General features: G+C 41.1%; 2 protein-coding genes across 5 annotated transcripts in view; both read right to left on the reverse strand.

Moving 5' to 3' along the window:
* The window catches only part of ANTXRL (ANTXR like), a 41,258-nt gene extending 27,222 nt beyond the window's left edge, over window positions 1-14,036 (reverse strand). Inside the window, exon 1 of one of the 2 annotated variants that reach the window (XM_020873910.2) lies at window positions 13,446-14,036. In XM_020873910.2, the coding sequence (XP_020729569.2) occupies window positions 13,446-13,726 (281 nt within the window). In that variant the 5' untranslated portion in view covers window positions 13,727-14,036. The remainder of the gene's footprint in view (window positions 1-13,445) is intronic. The other variant, XM_020873909.2, reaches the window with a different exon arrangement.
* A 5,058-nt stretch (window positions 14,037-19,094) lies between these two features.
* LOC110138453 (titin-like) overlaps window positions 19,095-23,332 on the reverse strand; it is a 46,130-nt gene continuing 41,892 nt past the window's right edge. For 2 of the 3 annotated variants that reach the window (XM_070470982.1, XM_070470981.1), the window contains 2 exons: window positions 22,829-22,906; window positions 19,095-19,413 (listed from right to left, as the gene is read on the reverse strand). In XM_070470982.1, coding sequence (XP_070327083.1) covers window positions 19,186-19,413; window positions 22,829-22,906 — 306 coding nt within the window. In that variant the 3' untranslated portion in view covers window positions 19,095-19,185. Of the gene's footprint in view, window positions 19,414-21,200; window positions 21,350-22,828; window positions 22,907-23,332 lie in introns of all 3 variants that reach the window. The other variant, XM_070470983.1, reaches the window with a different exon arrangement.

The raw sequence follows: 23,332 nt of genomic DNA on the forward strand, positions 1-23,332 counted from the left end.
ACTATACTTCAATTAGAAAGTAAAACTTTTGTACTTCATGTACTCAAATCACAAAAAGAGAACACATTAAAAGAATTATACACCACGTCCAAATGAGATTTATCCTTGGAATGTGAGCATGGTTCAACGTATGCAAATTAAAAAATGGGATACACAACATCAACAGATGAAAGCTAACAATCACAAGATCAACTCAATAGATTCAGGAAAAGCATTTGACATATTACAACAATATTTCATGATAAAAAAACCTCAAACAGATTTGAGTATAGAAGGAACATATCACAAAATAATTAAGGCCGTACACAATAAACCCACAGTTAACATTATACTCATTGGTGGAAAGTTGAAAGCTCTAAGATCAGGCCTGAGCCAAGGATTCTCACTTTTATCACTCTTCTGTTAAAGCTAATTGGCACAACAAAGAACAAAAGGCATTCAAATTGGAAAGGAAGAAGCATGCTTGTCATTATTTGCAAATTATTTGATTTTGTATATAAAGAATTCCAAATACTCAACCAAAGACCTGTTGGATCTAAACAATGAATTCGGTGAATTTTCAAGATATAAAAATCAACATACAGAAATCAGTTGCAGTTCCAGTAATGAAACGTTGAAAGACAAATAAAGGAAACTATCCTATTGGGAATAACATAAAAAATAAGAAAACACCTAGGAATAAATTTAACTAAAGAAGTGAGAATCTGTTCAATAAAAACTATGTCACAAATTGAAAAGACACCCCATGTTCCTGCATTGGAAAAAAAAATATTGTAAAAATTTCCATAGTACCAAAAGCCATATAGCTTCAATGCTATCCCTGTCAAAATTCCAATGCATTCATAGCAATAGAAAAAAATAGTCCTAGAATCTGTGTGAAGCCACAAAAAACTCCAAATAACCAAAGCATTCCTGAGAAAGAACAAATCTGGAGGCAACATACTTCCTGACTTCAAACTCTCATTCCTGATTTCAAAGCGATAGTGATTAAAACCTTATAGTAATAGCATAAAAATAGACACACAGACAAATGAAACAGAATAGAGAACCCAGAATTAATGCCACATATAGTTAACAAATATTTGAACAAGGGAGCTAAGAGCACCCATGGGGAAAATATAATATCTTCAACAAATGGTATTGAAAAAATAAAGCACATGCAGGAAAATGGAAATGAACCTGCATGTTACCCGACTCACCAAAACTAACTTCAAGTCATAAGACCTGATACCATGAAACTCCTAGAAGGAAATATAGAGAGAAACTTTGAGATTAATCTTGCCAATAACTTTTGGGGGTATAACAACAAAATCACAAACAACAAAAGCAAAAATCAACATCAAGCATAAAACTTCTGCAAAGCAAAAGTGACAACAACAAAAAAATAAAAAGGCAACCAATAGACTGGGACTAAATATTTACAATCACATATTGGATAAAGGGTTAATACCTAAAATATGTAAAAGGCATATACAACTCAAATAAAAATACCCAAACAGTCTTATTAAAAAGTGGGTAGAGAAATAGATACTTTTTTCGAAGGAGACATCCAAATGGACAGCAAGTACATGAAAAGATGCTCCGTGTCACTAATTATCAAAGGAATGCAAATAAAAAACCACAATGAGATACACCTCTCACCTGTTAGAATGGCTATCATCAAGAAGACAAGAGATAACAAGCATTGGTGACAATGCACAGCCACTATGGAAAACAATATGGAGGTTCCAGAGAAAATTTAAAATAGAATCACCACACCCAGCAATCCCACTGCTGGGTGGGGAAGTGAATGGGGAATGAAAACAGAATATTGAAGGGACATACACAATTCCATGTTTATTGCAGCAGTATTCACAATAGCGAAAATAACAGAAACAACCTAAGTGCCCATGAAGAGATGAGTAGATTAAAGAACACGCTGTATTTATATACAATGGAGTATAATTCAGCCATAAGAAAGAAAGCTATTCTGCCATTTGTGTCAATAGTGATGGATCTTTTGCTAAGTAAGATAAGTCAGACACAGAAAGACAAATATTGTATGTTATCACTTACATGTGGAATCTAAAATAGCCAAACTCAACTAAACAGGGTAAAGTGGTGGTTACCAGGGTCTTGGGGGAATAAGCAGTGATGTTTAAGGGTACAAACTTGCGACTAGTTGACAAATAAATCTCAGGTAGCTAATGCACAGTTTAGTGAACATACAAAAATATTTTATTATAATCATTAAATTTTCTAAGTGACTAGATCTTAATTATTCCCACCACAAAAAAGAAGTAATAATCATGTGATTTGATAAAGGTGCTATCTAAATATACTTGATATATGTCAACTATATTTGAAGGAAAATAAGGATTTTTAAAAAGGAAGAAATAAAGAAAATCAGAAAAACTATATGTATATATTGTATATGAAAATATTGATTTGTAACCATTAATGCCCATGTGGCGATAAAGAAAATATCTCTAATAGGTACTGAACATATTTTCACACAAAGGAAGTAAAAAGGGAACCAAAACCTGTTACTTTAAAAAAAAAAATCAACTAAACACAAAAGAAGGCAGAAATGAAGAAAATTAGGGAGAAAGAAAGCTAAAAGACATACAGAAAACAAATAGCAAAAGTCCTTCCCTATCAGTAATTACTTTAAATATGCATGGATTAAACTCTCCAATCAAAGCATACAAATTGCCATAGTGGATAAAAAAAGATGCAACCATATGACGACTACAAGAGACTCACTTTTGATGTTAAGACACCAGGAGGTTAAAAAATGAAAGGATGATAAGAGATCCTTCAAGCAAAGATAAATCCAAAGAGAGCTGGGATGACTATTAGACTTTACATAAATAATTGTTATGAAAGACAAGAAAGACGTTATATAATTAAGGGAGTGTTACTTCACTGAGAAGACAAAAAATTACAAACAGATATGCACCAAATATCAGATAAGCAAAATTTAAGAAGCAAACAGAAGTAAGGGAGATACAAACAGGTCTACAATAATAGTCAGAGACTTCAATACCTCACTTTCAGTAATAGAACAATCAAACAAACTATAAGAAAATAGAGAAATAAGGGAATAACGGATGTGAACGTCATCACAAGCCAATTGTATCTAACAGATATGTATAGAACACTCTTCTGCTAAACAGTAGAATACAGATTTTTCTCCAGGATAGATTATAAGACATTTCTTTAAAATTCTTTTTAAAAATATTCATTTATTTATTTAATTTTTAGCTGTGCTAGGTCTTTGCTGCTGCGTGAGGTCTTTCTCTAGTTGCAGCAAGTTAAGTCAATAGCATAAAGTAATCTGGAAATTCACAAATATGTGGAAATTGTTTAAACGATGCCCTTTTAATCAGCGAATGGGTCACAAGAGAAATTAGAAAATAGGAGACAAATGAAAAAGGAACCAGACATACCAAAACATACAGTGAAAGTAGAGAGGGAAATTTGTAGTTGTAAACAGATTCATTAAAACCGAAGAAAAATCTCAAATCTATAAACTAACTTTATAGCTTATGGAACTAGAAAAAGAAATGAAAACTAGCCCAAACTAGCAGAAGGGAGGAAATAAAAAAGGCTATAACAGAGATGGATAAAACATAGAATAGAAAAATAAATACCAATGAAATAAAAAAATTGGCATATTGAAAAGACCAGCAAAATCTACATACCTTTATATCCACTGACCTAAAGAGGGGTGACTCAAATTACTGAAATAAGAAAATGAAGTGGGGGCACTACTACTGATTTTATACAAATAAAAAAGATTTAAGAGAGCACTGAAATTTGTAAGCCAACAAAATAGATAACCTAGATGAAGTGAGTGAGTTCCAAGAAACACACTTAACTACCAAAACTGAATCATGAGTAAACAAAAGCTCGATTCAGTAATCAATAATCTCCCAACAGAGAAAAGTCCAGGACCAGATGGTATCACAGGTTAATTCCACTAATCATTTAAAGAAGAATTAACAGTAATCTTTCTCAAAATCTGTTAAAAAATGGAAGATTAAGGAACACTTTCAAACTTATTTTATGAGGCTTGCATTACCCTGATACCGATGCTAGACAAACCATACAAGAAGAGTACAGACTAATATTTCATATGGATATAAATAAAAAAATCTTCAATTAAAAAATCTAGCAGCATCTGAAAAGGTGGGATTTATTTCTATAATATAAAGAAGTTTCAACATAAAAAATTAAACAATGTAATTAATAAAATTAGTATATTGGAAAACTACATAATCATTTCAACTGAGGAAGAAGAATCATTTTATAAAATCTAAACTCCCTTTGTAAAAATACTCAAATTAAGAACAGAGAAAAATTCTCTGAAAAACATGATAAAGGCTAATATATGAAAAACCTACAGCTAACACAACAATGGTGAAAGACCAAAAGCTTTTCCCCAAAGATCAAAAGTAGTACAAGGATGATCACTTTCATTACTTCTGTTAACATAAAATTGAAAGTTATAGGCAACTAGGCAAGAAAGAGAAATAAAGGCATCCAAACTGGAAAAAAAAAAAGATATGGCATCTCCGTACTTGGATAACATAATCTTATATGTAAAAATCCCTGAAAATTTCACAAAAACATTTGATTTAATAAAGCAATTCAGCAAAGTTATAGGATACAAAATTGACATATAAAAATCAGTTATATTTCTATATACTAATAATGTATATTGGTACTCTGCATTCAAATGGGTATATCTTTCCTTTTCTCCTTTGCCTTTTACTTCTCTTTTTTTCATAGCTATTTTGTAAGAAAATTAGAGATACCAAAGGAAAATTTGTTCAGGGCATAGACTTGGATTACTGTGATATAATGGTTTGCCTTGGAAACAGAGATCATTCTGTTGTTTTTGAGATTGCCTCCAAGTACTGCATTTCAGACTCTCTTGTTGACTATGATGGCTACTCCATTTCTTCTAAGGGATTCTTGCCCACAGTAGTAGATATAATGGTCATCTGAGTTAAGTTCACCCATTCAAGTACATTTTAGTTCACTGATTCCTAAAATGTTGATGTTCACTCTTGCCATCTCCTACTTGACCACTTCCAATTTGCCTTGATTCATTGACCTAACATTCCAGGTTCCTATGCAATATTGCTCTTTACAGTATTGGACTTCTATCACAGTCACATGCACAACTGGGTGTTGTTTTGCTTTGGCTTCCTCTCTTCATTCTTTCTGGAGTATTTCTCCAGATAGCTGTGAAAAGAAGAGAAGCGAAAGGCAAAGGAGAAAAGGAAAGATAAACCCATTTGAATGCAGAGTTCCAAGGAATAACAAGGAGAGATAAGAAAGCCTTCCTCAGTGATCAATGCAAAGAGTTAGAGGAAAGCAATAAAATGGGAAAGACTAGAGATCTCTTCAAGAAAATTAGAGATACCAAAGGAAAATTTCATGCAAAGATGGGCACAATAAAGGATAGAAATGGTATGGACCTAACAGAAGCAGAAGATATTAAGAAGAGGTGTAAGAATACACAGAAGAACTATACAAAAAAGATTTTCATGATCCAGATAACCATGATGGTATGATCACTTATCTAGAGCCAGACATTCTGGAGTGCAAAGTTGAGTGGGCCTTAGGAAGCATCACTACTAACAAAGTTAGTGGAGGTGATGGAATTCCAGTTGAGCTATTTCAAATCCTAAAAGATGATGCTGTGAAAGTGCTGCACTCAATATGCCAGCAAATTTGGAAAACTCAGCAGTGGCCACAGGACTGGCAAAGGTCAATTTTCATTCCAATCCCCAAAAAAGGCAATGCCAAAGAATGCTCAAATTACCTCAACCATTGTACTCATGTCACACACTAGCAAAGTAATGCTTAAAATTCTCCAAGCCAGGCTTCAACAGTACATGAACCATGAACTTCCAGATGTTCAAGCTGGTTTTAGAAAAGGCAGAGGAAGCAGAGATCAAATTGCCAACATTTGTTGAATCATTGAAAAAGCAAGAGAAAAACGGCTACTTCTGCTTTATTGACTATGCCAAAGTCTTTGACTGTGTGGATCACAACAAACTGGAAAATTCTTCAAGAGATGGGAATACCAGACCACCTGTCATGCCTCCTGAGAAATCTGTATGCAGGTCAGGAAGCAGCAGTTAGAACTGGACATGGAACAACAGACTGTTTCCAAATAGGAAAAGGAGTACATCAAAGCTGTATACTGTCACCCTGCTTACTTAACTTATATGCAGAGTACATCATGAGAAATTCTGGGCTGGAGGAAGCACAAGCTGAAATCAAGATTGCTGGAAGAAATATCAATAACCTCAGATATGCAGATGACACCACCCTTATGGCAGAAAGTGAAGAGGAACTAAAAAGCCTCTTGATGAAAGTGAAAGAGGAGAGTGAAAAAGCTGACTTAAAACTTAACATTCAGAAAACTAAGATCATGGCATTTGGTCTCATCAGTTCATGGCAAATAGTTGGGGAAACAGTGAAAACAGTGACAGACTTTACTCTTTTGGGGTTCCAAAATCCCTACAGATGGTGACTGCAGCCATGAAATTAAAAGACACTTGCTTCTTGGAAGAAAAGTTATGACCAATCTACACACCATATTAAAAAGCAGAGACATTACTTTGCCAACAAAGGTCGGTTTAGTCAAAGCTGTGGTTTTTCCAGTAGTCATGTATGGATGTGAGATTTGGACTATAAAGAAAACTGAGCACCAAAGAATTGATGCTTTTGAACTGTGGTGTTGGAGAAGACTCTTGAGAGTCCCTTGGAGTGCAAGGAGATCAAACCAGTTCATCCTAAAGGAGATCAGTCCTGAATATTCATTGGAAAGACTCTTGTTGAAGCTGAAACTCTAACACTTTGTCCACCTGATACGAACAACTGACTCATTGGAAAAGACCCTGATGCTGGGAAAGATTGAAGGTGGGAGGAGAAGGGGATGACAGAGGATGAGATGGCTGGATGGACATGAGTTTGAGTAAACTCCGGGAGTTGGTGATGGACAGGGAGGCCTGGTGTGCTGCAGTCCATGAGGTTGCAAAGAGTCAGACACGACTGAGTGACTGAACTGAACTGAATAATGTACATTAGATATTATAGTATATAGAAACTTTCAAAATTAGGAAAGGAGTATGTCAAGGCTACATATTGTCACCCTGCATATTTAACTTCTATGCAGAGAACATCATGAGAAATGCCAGGCTGGAAGAAGCATATTGAAAAGTAGAGACATTACTTTGCCAGCAAAGAACTGTAGTAGTCAAAGCTATGGTTTTTCCAGTAGCCATGTATAAATGTGAGAATTGGATCATAAGGAAAGCTGAGAGCCGAGGAATTGATGCTTTTGAACAGTGGTGCTGGAAAAGACTCTTGAGAGTAACTTGGACAACAAGGAGATCAAACCAGTCAATCCTAAAGAAAATAAATCCTGAATATTCATTGGAAGGACTGATGCTGAAGCTGAAACTCCAATAATTTGGCCACCTGCTGTGAAGAACTGACTCACTAGAAAAGACCCTGTTGCTGGGAAGGATTGAGGGCAGGAGGAGAAGGGGACGACAGAGGATGAGATGGTTGGATGGCATCACTGACTCGATGGACATGAGTTTGAGCGAGCTCCAGGAGTTCGTGATGTACAGGGAAGCCTGGTGTGTTGCAGTCTATGAGGTTGCAAAGAGTTGGACACTATTGAGTGAATGAATAACAATACTAATAATGAACATTCTAAGAAGGAAATTAAGAAAACAGCTTCATTTACATTATCAAACAGAATAAAATCTTTAAGAATTAATGTAATCAATGAGACGAAGTGAAGTGAAGTGAGGGATTCCCTGGTGGCTCAGCTGGTAAAGCATCTGCTCGCGGTGCGGAAGACCTGGGTTTGATCCCTGGGTTGGGAAGATCCCCTGGAGAAGGAAATGGCAATCCACTCCAGTGAAATTCTGTAAATATGTAAATCATTGGAAAAATATGATAAGGAAATCATAGTTTTTTCTATGGTAAGACAATCAAGCTAAGTCAAAACTAAAACATGCAGTATATGCCCCCATTTGTGATGGACTGCTCCCAAATATGCATTGTGCCCTAACCATATCTCCTCAAGATAGGAGGATATAATCAACCTTTGAGGATAATGGTCCCTTTCTTCTGATGCCAGTATTGTAACTTTTAAGATCAATTCTTCTTTTCTCATTCTGGCAGGGGATCATTGACCTAAAAGCTTATTCTTTATATGCATACCTGGCTAAAATCTCTGATGAACTTTACGTGTAATGTTAACCTGTCAGTGTGGTATATGATTCTTTGTCTCAAAAATATATAAAACTGCATTTCTACCTCCTGGCAAGTGAAACAGTTCTCAGAGACTCTGAGACTCTGTCTCTTAGATTATAATCCTCTGTTTAGCTTTAATAAAATTCTCTACTTTTTCTTCTTTGCTTAATTGTTAATTGACTTTTCATCAGCAAACATTACATATTCATGGATTAACAGCCCTAATATTGTTAAATTGTCAATACTAGCTAAGGGTATCTACAAATTCAATGCAGTATCTATCAAAGTCTCAACAACATTTTTTCTTTTTTCTTTTTTGTAGAAATTGAACAATCCACCCCAAAGTTCATATGGGATCTCAGGAAACTCAAATAGCTATAAGCAAAACCTTGAATAAAAACAAAGTTGGTAGATTCACATTTGCTGGTTACAAAATTTATTACAAAACTACAATAATCAAAACAGTATGACTCTGGCATAAGGACAGACATATAGAAAAATGGAATAAAATGGAGAGCCCAGAAATAAACCTTCTTATATCTGTTTAATTGATTTTTTTTTACAAGGATACCAAGATCATCCAAAATGAGAAATGACAGTATTTTAAACAAATGATGTTAGGAAAACAGAATGTCTACATGCCAAAGAATGCAGTTAGATTCTTGCTTTATACCTACATGGTATATACAAAAGTTAATTCAAAATGAATCAGAGACCTAAAAGTAAAGGCTAAAACTAATAAACTTATAAGAAAACATAGGGGAAAAGCTTCACAATATTGGATTATGTAATGATTTTTAGATATGACACCAAAAACACAGGCAACAAAAGAAAAACAGCAGATAAATCAAACTTCATCAAAAGTAAAAACTTTTGTGCAAAAGATACCATAAAAAATGAAAAGATAACCTACAGAATGAAAGAACAGTTGCAAATCATATATCTGATGAGAAACGGATATCCAGAATGCACAAGAACTCCTACAATTCAACAACCAAAACCAAACAACCCAATTACAAAATGGGTAATGGACTTAAATATACATTTCTACAAAGAATATATATAAACAGACATTAAGCACATAAAAAGATTCTCAACATCACTAGACACTAGGGAAATGTAATCCAAAACCACAGCAATGGTTATTATCAAAACCAAAACAAAATAAACAAAAAAAACTTGGAAAGTAATATCTCAGAGAGAATGTAGAGAAACCAAAACTCTTGTACACTGCTTGTGTGAATATAAAATAGTGCAGCCACTGTGGGAAATAGTATAGCATAGTTAACATAGTTAAACACAGAATCAAAAGCATAGAATGATTCAGTAATTCCACTCCTAGTTATATGCCTCAAAGAAGTGAAAACAGGGACTCAAACAGATACGTGTACACAAATATTTGCAGCACTATTCACAATAGCTCCAAAATGGAAACAATCCAAGTGCTTCAGTTCAGTTCAGTTCAATTCAGTCGCTTGGTTGTGTCCAACTCTTTGCGACCCCATGAACCGCAGCACACCAGGCCTCCCTGTCTATCATTAACTCCCAAAGTTCACCCAAACCCGTGTCCATTGAGTCAGTGATGCCATCCAACTATCGCATCCTCTGTTGTCCCCTTCTCCTCTTGCCCTCAATCTTTCCCAGCATCAGGGTGTTTTCAAATGAGTCAGCCCTGCGCATCAGGTTGCCAAAGTATTGGAGTTTCAGCTTCAACATCAGTCCTACCAATGAACACGCAGGACTGATCTCCTTTAGGATGGACTGGTTGGATCTCCTTGTAGTCCAAGGGACTCTCAAGAGTCTTCTCCAACACCACAGTTCAAAAGCATCAATTCTTCGGCGCTCAGTTTTCTTTATAGTCCAACTCTCACATCCACACATGACTGCTGTAAAAACCATAGCCTTGACTAGATGGACCTTTGTTGACAAAGTAATGTCTCTGCTTTTCAATATGTTGTCTAGAGTGCTTATCAACAGTTAAAAGGATAAAGGAAATGTGGTATATACATTAAATGGAATATTATTCAGCCATAAAAAGAATGAAAATTTGATATATACTGCACATGGATGAACTTTGAAAAGCATTTTGCTAAGTGAAATAAGCCAGACACATAAGGCCAACTAGTGTATGATTCCACTTGTATGAGGTACCTAGATTAGGTAAATTCACAGATACAGAGAACAGGATAGAGGTTACCACAGTTGGGAGAGATGAATGGGAGTTACTGTTTATTAGGTACAGGTTTCAATGTTCTCTGCTGACCAAAGCACATAAACCATATACAGCCTTTCCTGAGCACCCTTCTAGAACAACCCCTCCCTCAGCATTTTTCATCCTCCTGTCCTAATTTTCCTTTTGGTGTTTATCCCCATCTAATACACTATTTCCTCTTTATTTCTTGCCTCCTAAAATGAAAGCTCTAAGAGGACAAAGACTTTTCAAGTTTTGTTTGCTGCCTTATCCCCACTGCCCAAAACAGTGACTAGGGTACTGAAGTTTTCCAGTAATCATTTCAGTGAGTGGATGAACAAGGGAAAGAGGGGATGAATAAGACTGCTCACCAAGGGATGAAAGATCCAGAGAACCTGGGAAGTGTCTGAGGAGGTGTCTGACCTGCACCCCACTTCCCTACAAAGGGCACATGGGAGAGTGAGCCAGGGAGTCAGGGCTGGATCAGGGGCCCCTGCAGTGCAGGAGAGTTCCCAGGGTGTGTGACTCTGCCTTTCTAGGCAGTATATTTTATGCTCATCCTCCACAACTTCATCTGACACATGCTAGGAAAACTATATAAACTCCCATTCATCCTTATCACAACCTGGTGAGGTAGGTATGAAGATCCCATTGTACAGATGGGGATGCTGAGGCAGAGAGAGGAGGCGATTTGCCCAAGCCACATGCAGTCAGTGGAATCTGCCTGACTGCAAAGCTGGGGCTGTCTCCTCAGTGGTCATTATTCCCCTCTCCCCAAGAGTATCAGGAAGCATCCACAGGAGGAAGCCTGTTCTCATACTCTGGGAAAATCTTGTCAAGCTTATTTTCTTCAGCTAGAATGAATGAGAACAATTTCCAAGGAGTGGTGTTCTTCCCCTGGGGCTGAAGGAGTATGCTGTGCTTTCAGAGAAGCCTGCCTAGGCCTCCATGGCCAAGCTGTAAGCTTACTCCTTCCTGATGGCCCAGCACTCAGAAGTGGGTACTAAGGGCCCTTTTCTGGACAGCCCCACAGCCCCTTCCCATTTGCAAGATCCAGTAGGATTCAGTCCTGGCCAGCCTTAAAGGCAAGTGTTATGACTGATGGTAAAGGTGAGGGTCTGAGGAGCAGCTTCAATACTGGAGCCTGAGTGCTGATAGAGGGGACTTAAGTTGCTCCCCTTTCTCTCCTGCCTTCCTAGCCTCTTGAGAAGACCCGTACCCTTCACACTGAATTAAGTAGCTACACCAGCTATGGTAAAAGGGACCTGTGCTGCCTCCAGCATTTAAGAAGCTAAAGGAGGCAAAAGGTAGGGGAGGAAGTGAGAGGGGTGGAAAGTGGGGACAACCTGGTTTAAGCAGCCATTTCTCTGGTGCTTCTTTTAGTCCCCCTACCTTACACCTTCCTTGGAAGAGAAGAAAGGGGAACATCCCCTCACTGCTTAATGCTTTGCAGCAAACTAACTTTGATTGACATTGAGTAAACCATTTAGTACTCTCAACCTGTTTCATAACCTTAAGATAGATAAATAGAACATCGTCCCACAAGTTGTTGGGCGTTTTAGTGTTCAGCACATCTTGGAACCTGCTAAGGCCCAATTATTATTATTTCATGTGACCCATCTGCGTCCAGAGCCCTTCCCCATCCGTCTTGGGGCTCTGTTGTGCCCACACTGGGCTTGACTGCAGAGAGCAGAGGTGTGGTCAGGGGCATTGAAACAGAATGGCAGCTGAGAGGACCATTTGGACTCACTGCCACTCTCTGCAAAGATGACCCAAAGAGGCTGTCATCCCCCTACAATGTCCAACCATCTCCAACCCCAAAGCCCCAAAGGGGAATTACTACCACACCCTGGGCAATCAGACAAGATGTGCCCCAGGGTGTCTTAGCAGTCCCTCCACTGGACTGTGAGGAGGAAACATCTCTTTTCATCTCTGGTGCCTTTGCTTAGAAGCTGGTGAGCTGGGTCACCCATCCCCTCAATCATCAGTCTCCATGGAGAATAAGAAGGATCAGAGGAAGTACAACCTGGGGTGCTGGAATGAGGGCAACACAAGAAGTCTGAGTCCTGTCACCCCCACCAGCCTCTGGGATACTTCACCCAATCTCTGGGAGCTTGCACCACTTTCCAGAAGGCTGAATATGTAAATACTTTTCCTGTTTTATGTTCCAGGATTGCTTTGAGGATGACAGATGTACAGTAAAAGATTTTAGGGACCATAAAATCCTTTCCTTGGTACTGGGAGTCATACCATTGTTAATACTAAATAAATAAAATTTATCCTCAGCCCCACAGAGGAGATGAAAATGGAACCAAGGCAGTCTCTCCAGTCTGAGGATCCACCCTTTGATTTCCTTCCTTGAGGGTCAGAAGGTACTTAATGAGAGGCCCAGGTTTCCCAAGGACACATGCAGACAGACGAAACTGTTCAAAAAGTGCACACAAACTGTAATGTGGGTCTCTAAATTGCTCAAAGAAAGAAGCAAAACATTTAGAATCAGCAAAGCAAAGAGCTTCCTAAGCACTGACACTATGAGAATGCCTAACAGATGACACAGCAATCTCTCTGGGTCCCAGTAAAATAGAGGTTATTTGGTTAAAAACAAAACAAAAACACAAACACAACCCCAAACCCTAAGTGATCTCCCACATGCTGAGAAGACAGCTCTTAGTAATCACTTGTCCCTCCAGCTGTTTAAGGGGCATGAAGGTTACAGATCCAGGCCAAGCTGAGAGCCATCCAGAAGCCTATGGTGGCCTTTTTAATGTCCCAAAGAAAAAGTCCCAGGAGACAAAGGCCTAGGGCATTCCTTCTGATTCAGGACAAGGAGGCCACAGAGGTCTGTTGCTTGGGTCTGATCAAGGCTACACTGCCCTTTCCCCTCAGAGAAGCTGGCATCCATTTAAGCCAAATCCTGCCCATACTGACATCAGAGACAGCACCACCCATTGGCATTGGCAAGGGCAGGAGGGCCACTCACATGTCCAAGATGAAGTAGAGATCAAATGAGCTCTGGCAGGAATTCTTGTCTTCTCCTGACCGGCTCTTCCGGTGCCAGGTGCGGGGGCCCTGGAGGTGCTGGAAGCTTTTCGAGTTCTGGATGAGGTGGCGATAGAGCTTCCCCCAGTCCAAACCAAGGTGGTGGAGGTCTTTCCAGCCTGGACCACTGTGCTGGAAGCTCCCCAAGCTCAGCAGCGGAGGTGGCAACACCAGTAGCAGGAAGAGCGTGGGCCCCGGCATGCCAGGCCTCCAGCTCTCCATTTATTTCGGCTGCCCCTGAGGCCTCACTGGATGCTAGCAGCTCAAGGCCACCTCAGATGGCAGCCTCCGCCACCTCTCTGTGTTCCTAGGGCCTTTGGCCCCTCCAGCCCTTTCACAAAAGTGCCTCCTAGGGCCTTTGGTCCCTCCAGCCCTTTCACAAAAGTGCCGTGTGAGCCTTGTCAGGTACCTGCCCCGAGGACAAAGAGGTGAAGATGGCTGGCTTTGGGGGGATGGCCCTTCCCCCGCCCCAGGGGGCAGAATTCCCTGTGATGACCCTTATGAGGGACAGGAAGGTTGGCATGGTGACTTTGTGACCTGCAGCTCTGCTCAGCGTCCTGCCTGTGGACAATCCCAGGGGGGAGTCAGGGGATCTTTGGAGGGGCAGTAAGATAAGGCCTTCATTTGTCCCTTATCCTAAATCCTCTCTAGGAGCCATGAAAATCCTGGAGCTATCCTGCCTTTTTTATCCTGCCTTGTCCTGAAAGAGGGCAGAACAGAGGTGGCTTAGATAAAGACATCACAATCATGATGCCGTCTAGGAACTGGGAATGTTACAGTGGTCATTCATGTGACCCAGCAGATGGAATGATACAGAAGGGAAATAAATTAAATTCCTGCAAAGATGTCAAACTCCCTTGTAAATAAGGGACATGCCAGTTATCCATTTTGTATAAAAACCACCCCAAGCTGAATGACAAAACAAAAACTATTTTGTTATGCTCACAGTTATGTGGATCAGAAATTCAGAAAGGGCTGAGTGAGGATGGCTTGTCTCTGCTCCATGGAAAAACATGCAAAAACTGTAATGGAGTGGGGTTGGGTTCACAGCCATTTGTGTGTGACCATTAGTATGAGATGGTTAGAATGAGACCCTTAGTCAGCTGCCCAGAGGCCTTTAAGACAGAGATTTCAGTGAGAAGTGGATCGTGGCCCTCTCCTCGGGGCCCTCCAGGCTCTCTGGTCTCAGGCCAGTAAGTGAGCTGGGGGCCTGGCAATAGGCTGAGAGCTGTGTGCTGCAGAGCTCCTGAGACCTCATCACGCCCACTGACCAGACCCAGGCTTTGAAGCAGCGTCCGACCCCTTCTGCATCCCACCTCCTTGACCTAGTAGTGATGGCAACAGTATCCATGGGTTGCAGCCCCCCATTTTGGGTGGCCTGATGAGCCTGAGGGCCAGCAGGGCCCTGGGTTCCTGGCTCCCTCAATGACGACAGCTGATCGGGGTCTAGAGACCTGGTTCTGAGGGCATCACTAGCTGAGAATCTGCTTCCTCAGCCAGACCTGGACACCGGTGGGAGGATCCAGACTGGGTGCTAGATGAATAACCTGGGCAGGGTAACAAGCCCAGGCACAGACACCCTCCTCTTAGCCAGGGCTTGGACCTCAGAGGATGAAAAGCGAGTCTTGAGACCTTTAACAAGTAAAATGAGGGGTAATGATGTCGCTTTGCTTATGGGATTCATTAAGTGTTACAAGTGAGAAGGAGGCAAGGAGGCAGAATTAAATGCCTCCCCTTCCCTTTCTTGTCAGAATGGAGAATGACATTTATTTTGGTGAGGCTTATAGTCACATTGTGACCTAACTGTGACCTGACCTTAGGAACAAAAGATCAGACACCAAGAAGTTTGCAACAACTAACCACACTCCTGCCTCACCTTTTCTATCAAAGGGTTTTTGCTGAAAGCTTTCGAGGAGTTTGAGTTTTTTAAGGCATGAGTCCCCTGTCTCCTTGCAATAAACATTTCTTTGCTCTAAACTCTGGCATTTCGGTATTGTTTGGTTTCACTGTGTGTAAGGCAGGGAGACTTGTTTAGATAACAAAACCATTCACTCAAGTAAACTTTAGAAGTAGAACATGTCTTCCTTCTCCCCCAAACCCTCTAATCTTTTATTATAATAACTGCAAATATTTTGAGGGATTTGAATCTGAGGTCTGGACTCCCATCAGTGAAGAAGGCAATGTCTTCATTTATTTGGGCTGTTTTTAGTACCTTCCCTGTAAATTTCTCTATGAATGTTTTGACCATTTTTGTCAAGTGCCTTCCTGATATATACTATATTTTTGATACTATTGGAATGGCATTTTTAATATGGAGTTTTTAAACTATTGCTATCCTGAAGAAATTTGCTTCTTTACTGCTATACTCACCCATTTTTTTTTCAGTTTGACCTCCTTTTATTTCACCCCATTTATGTTAAAAAACAGAGTCATTTTTGTATAATTTTTCCATATTTTAAATTTGGTTGTTTCATTATAGCCTCATAATAACTTTTTATTCTATCATAAATTTCCTATAAGCTAATGGTTAGAGTGTAAAGCTTGGTGAGATTCAGGTTAACTGTTGTTGATTTTATTCCTTTTGCATCACACCAGAAGACACATGATACTTGATAGTTGTATTTTTACTGATACTGAGATTGGTCAATGGGATAAAGTTTTCCTGTCTGTTCACACAATTAAATTTCTCTCAACAATGTTTTAATTCATGGTTAAATCCCCCAATAACATTCCAGCTAATGGCTTAAGTGTCTCCTGATAAGTATTTATTTCATTAAGGGTTTCAAAATGGTGACTTCTTTTTAAAAAAAATTTATTGGAGTATAGTTGATTTAAAATGTTATGTTAGTTTCAGATGCACAACAAAGTGCATCGGCTATAAATGTATATATATTCACTCTTTTTTTAGATTCTTTTCCCGTATAGAGTATTATAGAGTATTCAGTAGAGTTCCTTGCACTATACAGCAGGTAAAATGGTGATTTATAATTTTATTATTCATTTTGTATTTACTAGTTGAGATCCTTTTTTCCCCCAGTTTTATTGAGATGTAATTAACGTATACATTATAAACGTTTAAAATATGCAGCATTGTAGTTTGACTTACATATATTGTGAAATGCTTACTATAGTAAGGTTAGTTAACATACATCATCTCATCCAGATACAAAAAATAGAGAAAGAAAGAATATTTTTTCCTATGAAAAGAATTCTTAGGATCTATTGTTTTAACAAATTTCAAATATACCATATAGTAGTGTTAACTGTGGTTATCATGTTATAAATTACATCCCAAGTACTATTTTATCTTATAACTGAAAGTTTGCACCTTTTAAACAACTTCTTTCAATTCCTCCCCTACCAACTCCTCACTTATAGTAACCACAAATATAATCTTTTTATGAGGTTTTATTTTTTTTTAGGATCTCACACACAAGTGAGATCACACAATATTTATCTTTTTGTTTTTTTAATTTCACTTAGCAAAATGCTATCAAGTTTTATTATGGCTTTGTAGTATAGTCTGAAGTCAGAGAACATGACCCTTTCAGCTCTATTCTTTCTCAAGGTTGTTTTGGCTAGTTGGAATCTTTTATGTTTCCAAGAGTTTTTAAATTACTTTTTCTCATTCTTTGAAAAATGCTATTGGTATTTGATAGCTATTGCACTGAGTCTGTAGATTTCCTTGGGCAGTATGGTAATTTTCATAGGATTAATTCCTCCAATGGGCTTCCCAGATGGTGCTAGTATAAAGAACCTGCTTGACAATGCAAGAGATGTGAGAGATGCCAGTTTGATCCCTGGGTCTGGAAGATTCTCTGGAGGAGGGCATGGCAACTCACTCCAGTATTCTTGCCTAGAGAATCCAATGGACAGAGGAGTCTGCCAGGCTACCTAGGGTCCATAGGGTTGGATATGACTGAAGTGACTTAGCATATATGCATGCAATTCCTCCAATTCATGAATGCAATGCATCTTTCTATCTATTTGTATTACCTTCAGTTTCTTTCATCAGTGTCTTCTACTTTTCTGAGTACAGGTCTTTCACCTCCATAAGCAGGTGTATTTCTAGGTATTTTATTCTTTTTTATGCAATTATAATGGTATTATTTCCTTAATTTCTCTTGTAGTTTGCTGTTAGTATGTAGAAATGCAACATTCTGTATTTTTATATCCTGCAAATTTACTGACTTCATTGATGATGGACTCTAGTAGTGCTTGGTGGCATCTTTAGGATCTCTATGTACAATATAGAATCATCTGCCAACAGCGACAGTTTTTCTTCCTTTCCAACTTGAATTCCTTTTATTTCTTTTTCTTATCTGACTGCTGTGGCTAGGATTTCCAATAATATGGTGAATAAAATTGGTTAGAATGGGCATCTTGGTCCTGCTGCTGATCTTAGAGGAAACGCTTTCAGCTTTTCACCATGGAGTATGATGTTAGTTGTGGGATTATTAGACAGTTCACAGATCTCCATTTCTTTAGGGTCAGTTATCAGAGCTTTATTCATTTCCTTGTGTCATGTCATGTTTTCCTGATCTCCGTGATCCCTGATTTGCTCTATGGATATGTGCACATTTGAGTAAGATATCTCCTCTTTCCTGCTCAGACTTTGGTTCAGGCTGATGCTTTAGTCTCCTGTTGTGTTCTGGGATTTTCACAATAGACTGTTGCCTATGAATAGTCCTGAAGCACATTAGTGTCAAAGGAAAACTTGGTTAGGTATTCAAAGTCTATAGGGAAATGAATCTGAAAGATTGTGAGGTCTGGCTCTACCAGCAGAGGAGTAGATTTGAAAGACTGGGAAGGTAGAAATCAAGGGTTTCCTTTATGAGAAATATTAAGGGTATAGGAAGGGAACTAGCATTTCTTCAGGAGTTAGTAGGTGCCAAGACATTTTCTGATGGCATATTTGGGAGGCTATGTGGGTGATGGACCTGGAATGTGAACACATGTATGGTCAGCAGCCTCCTTAGAGAACGATCATGTGTGTCAATCCCATACCCTGTTGTCCAGAGCTAAAAAGGCCAGTCAGGTAGTCCTCTATCTCTGCCTCTCCTGACATCACAAGACTCTTATTACATCTCTGAATTCATCATCCTCTTGTCTCTCAGGGCACGAATGGATGACATTGACTACTGAGCACCTGAATCTTTACCAGGGACTTGGCCCTGTGCTGACTACATTGCAGCAGTTATTGTCATCCTCAAGGCATCGTGTAGAGGAGATACCATTATCTCCATCTTTTCAATGAAGGATTCAAAGCACAGGGAAATTATGTAACTTGGCCAAAAGATTAAGTAGCAGCCAGTGAGTGGTGGAGGAAGGATTGTATTCATACTTCGAAGATATTTTGGGCTATTATCAAAGAGCAGAATTTGACTAAAACTGCATACATTCTAGCCCTTGGTAACAGATGAAGAACTGACTGTGGGGAATTGGACTGATCATGTCTACATTCACAGGATACCAGGGTGCTTTGTCCTGGCAGGACCAATATAGATAGATACTTCTCATACAGTGGAGAAGTATGAGAAGTTGCTCACCAAATAAACTGTCTTGCTGATCAGCAACAAATTCCAACTCCTTTTGACTGTAAACCAAAACACAATATATATGTCCACTATAGTACACAAAGGGCTCTTAACAATGCTGGGTTTTGGTGCTTAGATGTTGGGTTATGGAGGTGGGAGTGACATACTACTTCTGCAAAGCTTCCGGGCAGTGGGAGGGATTAGCGGTAGCATCCTGGAGGGTGGCTGAGGGCATATGGGTGGGGGATATTGATGATTTGGGCAGTTGATATTGAGGGGGAAGCACTCCTGGCTGGGTTGAAGGCAGATGTTTGATCCGCAGAGCATTTGTGCACAGTGGGGATTCATTAAGGTGAAGTTGATGCAGCTTCCCTGTAGAGAAAAGAGGAGAGGAGAGGTGAGGTCACTGAGAAGCCACTTGAATTAGATGCAGAAGGCTGTGGTTTCCTTGTCTTAAGGGGAGCAGACTCAGGCCCTGTCAGGATCTCCAGGGCAGACTTTCTTCATGCCCTTCCTTTCCCTAGGTGCTAGCCTCCAGTCTGCACTCCTGTTTCTAGACTGTTCAAGAATTGTTGTTCTGACTCTCATCTCCCTTTGCTCTGGTGTTGAGCTTGTCAGCTGCTTTCTGGCCTGGGAGCCTGTGCGGTAAGGACAAGGGCTGATGGCCACTGTAGCCGCAATAAGGTCCAGGTGCTCTTGGTAAGTGTATGCCAAAGGGATGAATCCTCACCACAACCCTCAGGTTGGGCTCTGGGCCCACAGAGCAAGGGCAGGTAGGGGCACCCTCAGATGGGTGATGGGCTGTGGAAACACTTGGGCCCCTAGGTTTGGGTAAACATTGATACAGATCTTTTGGGCCAGTGGAAAGCAACCGCTCCTGGCTTTACTGTCATTTCCTCCTTGTCTCCAGCTCCTGAGTGGAAGACTCCCAGCTGAAGAGCCCGGATTGCCAGACGGAGTGCCCTCAGCACTCTGGCAGCTGGCAACAACAGGGCACTCAACACCAAGAGATGCAGACAGAGAGAGAAATGTCTCCACACTCTATGACACAGCATGATGGAGAGAAAGAAGGACACATTGGTCTTTCCCAGACACCCAGGTCACTTCCAGGGGGAGGGTCCTCTGGGATCACAGGGTCTCCCCTTACCCTCAAAATCTCACTGGCAACCAAAGCAGCCAGAACTTAGGAGTACACTTTGAGCCACACCTCCTGAGTGTAGACCTTTCATGGTGTGATCCATGCTATGTACACTCACATCTTCATGCCTTTTGTATCCCTCAGTTCATTATATGCAGCAAAGGATGCAAGGTGCCCATTAAAATAGTCCCTGCTCTCAAGTAAGCTTCTAGTCCAGTGGTTTGGTATGGTTGCTTGAACAATGGCCCTGAATATATCCAGGTTCTCATCCTTTGCACCAATGGATGTTGTAGGTTATATTGCAAAAGGGCTTTTGCAGGTATGGTTAAGATTCTTGAGGTGGGGAAACAATCCTTGGTTATCTGGCAGGGGGGCCCTATATGTGATCAAAGGATTCCATGACAGAGAAGCAGAGGGAGATGTGCCCTAGAAAACAAGGCAATGTGACTATGGAAGCAGAGAGAGATTTATGTGCTGCCCTACTGTCTTGTAGAGGGAGGAGGGCTGGGAACAAAGGATTATAGCTCCAGAAGCTGAAGAGTCAGGAAAAAGATTCTCTACTGGAACCTCAGGAAGTTGTGTATTCTCAAGGTGCCCACTACTAGAAAAATTCCTCTGGAGATTAGCAGGTGGTAGAGTAGAGAGACACTCATTTCACAGAAGGTAACAGTAAATGACTGATGCCATAGTGCATGGAAGGTCATGAAGATACTCCCGGGTACTGTGTCCACATGGGCTGGCTGTGTGTCTCTTGCTGTACATTCAGGGGTGAGATTGGGAGCTGATTCTGGCCTGCAGAGACTGTAGGTCCCAGCTGACACCCCGTCACTTAGACCATGATTTACTTTAAGGCCTGGGACCAGAGCACCAAAGGCTTCAAGAAAGAAATCAAGACTCCTACATCCACTGGAATACTGGAGGTATCCAAATACATCCTATAACACTGGGAGCCCCAGGACTATAGTTGGGAGGGATAAGGTCAGATGGGAGGGGGCAGAGGAATGGGAGGGCTCACACCCACCAGGCACAGTCACCGGCTCCCAGCTCCTCTCAGGATGAGCAGGGTTGATTTCAGCCAGCTCTGGCTGCTGCCACTTACTCTCTGGGTGACCTTGGCAAATTCTCTGAACTCTCAGGCCTCTGTTTTGCCTCCAGGAAGCACACAGATCACTGTGAACACAGAGAGACTAATGGGCAGACTTGAGAGCTGGTGTTGCAGGGGCCTAACAGAGCCCTGGGTGGATATGAGCTCCCTAATCCATCACTCTGCCATCCCAACATGAGCTTCAGAGACCTGCTCTCTGGGCAGGAAGGCTACTTCTGGTGTTTTCCCATCTGGTGTCTTGTCTCTGTCTTGCTCTGTCCTTCTTACTCCTGACTCTGCATCTCTGGGTGGTTGTCTCTACTGTTCAAGGCATAATGCTGGCCTGGGGCTCTTGTGACCATAATGAGGCTGTGGTTCTGGGGAGAGGTTCCAGGAGAATCAGGTAGAGAATGGGGCTTCCAGGCAAGCAAACCTGGGACCGAGAGCCATAGGAACTCTGGCACCTCTGTCCCCAGATGATGTCTTTGCTGGGTGTGAGCAATGACTCAGATGTGTCAATAGCAGTGTCCAGAGGCTTTCTGGCCTGTCAACAGTTTCCAAACACCCAAGTGCTCAGTCACCAAGAGCCAGTGTTTGATTCAGGAAAGGTGACCAAGGCAGCCCTCATTAAAGACTTGAGGTCTGCAATGTCTTCCAGGCTCCTGGTCTGGTCTGTAGAAAGGCTCAAAGTTTGGAATGGCCAGGCAAATGATTTCCAAGCAAACCATTGCCCTCCGCGGGCCCCAGGGAGCCTAGTAGGGCAACCTCTGGTGGTTTGTGGGTAAGCACCGTGAGATCATGATGCTGACCCCAAATGGGGGACAGAGCAGTGAGAAGGGTAGAGCCAGGCTCAGAATTCAAGTCTAACTATGCTCCTCCCAGCCTTTGTGACCTTAATCAAGTCACTCAGCCTCCCTGTGGGATAATAGTAGTATCTACCTGTACAGTTATTGGGAGGATTAAAGCAATGAAAACATGTGAAGTTTTTAGTTGAGTAACTGACCCACAGAAAGAGCACAGTGGAATTATCCAGCATCATTATTACATTCCAAGGATGACAACTGGAAAAATTTGGCTTCTCCCCATTGTCACAGGCAATGACACAGGAGGTCGTCTTTGCTACCTGCTAGATTCAATGAGTGTTGGCCAGACAACATTGGGGAGGGGGTGTCACCATGTCCCACTTTGCTGGCACTTGAGTGACCAGTTCAGGAAGATCTCATGGGTGGGGTGCAGCTAACAGTCCCATAGGTGTGGGTGGGTAGTGGGGAGGGGGTGGATGGGAGGCAAATAGGCCTCTCCAGACCTTTTCACTCAGGATTGGGAGTTCTGGGCATTGCTCTAGAGAAGAAAGGAGCTGACATCCTTGATGAAGATGAAGGGGAAATGCCTGGGTGCCATATGAAGAATCATCTGGAGGCTCATGACCTCCAGGTCTCCACTTGTGGGGTGTTCCTTTTGGCAGATGGTGGGACAGGGTTCTCTGACTCACAGTCCCAGGGGGCAACTGTCAAGGGCAAAACCAAGATCCCAGACCACAGAGAGCATCCTTGTGTCCTGCTTACCATGTCCCTGGTTGGACACTGCATCAATGGCACCAGGCTGCAGCGCTGAAGAAAGTTATAAAAAACATCCAGTTTTCCCTGAAATGCAGATGTGGTTGTAAGGAAGCTACAGGCACAGACGCTGCCTCCAGATGAGCAGCATTGCCTCCATCTCACACAAGTCCCCAGGGCTGTGTCCCCACACACTGGCTGAGGCAGCACTTCAGGCTTCACCTGGGGCAGGGGGCTGGAAAACCTTTTGTGTTGGTTGGGAGATGGTCTCTATGGGTCACAGACTGTATTGGATTCTGGAACAAATCAGTGCTTTTGGTGTAGGAGGAGATGTTGGGGCTGCTTTTGAAAACAAACAAGCAAACAAACGTCTAAGGTTGGAGGAGTTATGCAGTAGCCAAGGAGAGGTCCTCAAGGAGAAACATGGGGTGGGCATGGGGACCGGGCAGGAGATTGAAGGAGGGGGAAGAGGGCCTGCATTTGGGGGCACAAAGGGAGAAGGCAGGGAAGAGA

This window comes from Odocoileus virginianus, chromosome 7 (assembly GCF_023699985.2).
Source record: "Odocoileus virginianus isolate 20LAN1187 ecotype Illinois chromosome 7, Ovbor_1.2, whole genome shotgun sequence".
In the NCBI taxonomy this organism is placed as follows: domain Eukaryota; kingdom Metazoa; phylum Chordata; class Mammalia; order Artiodactyla; family Cervidae; genus Odocoileus; species Odocoileus virginianus.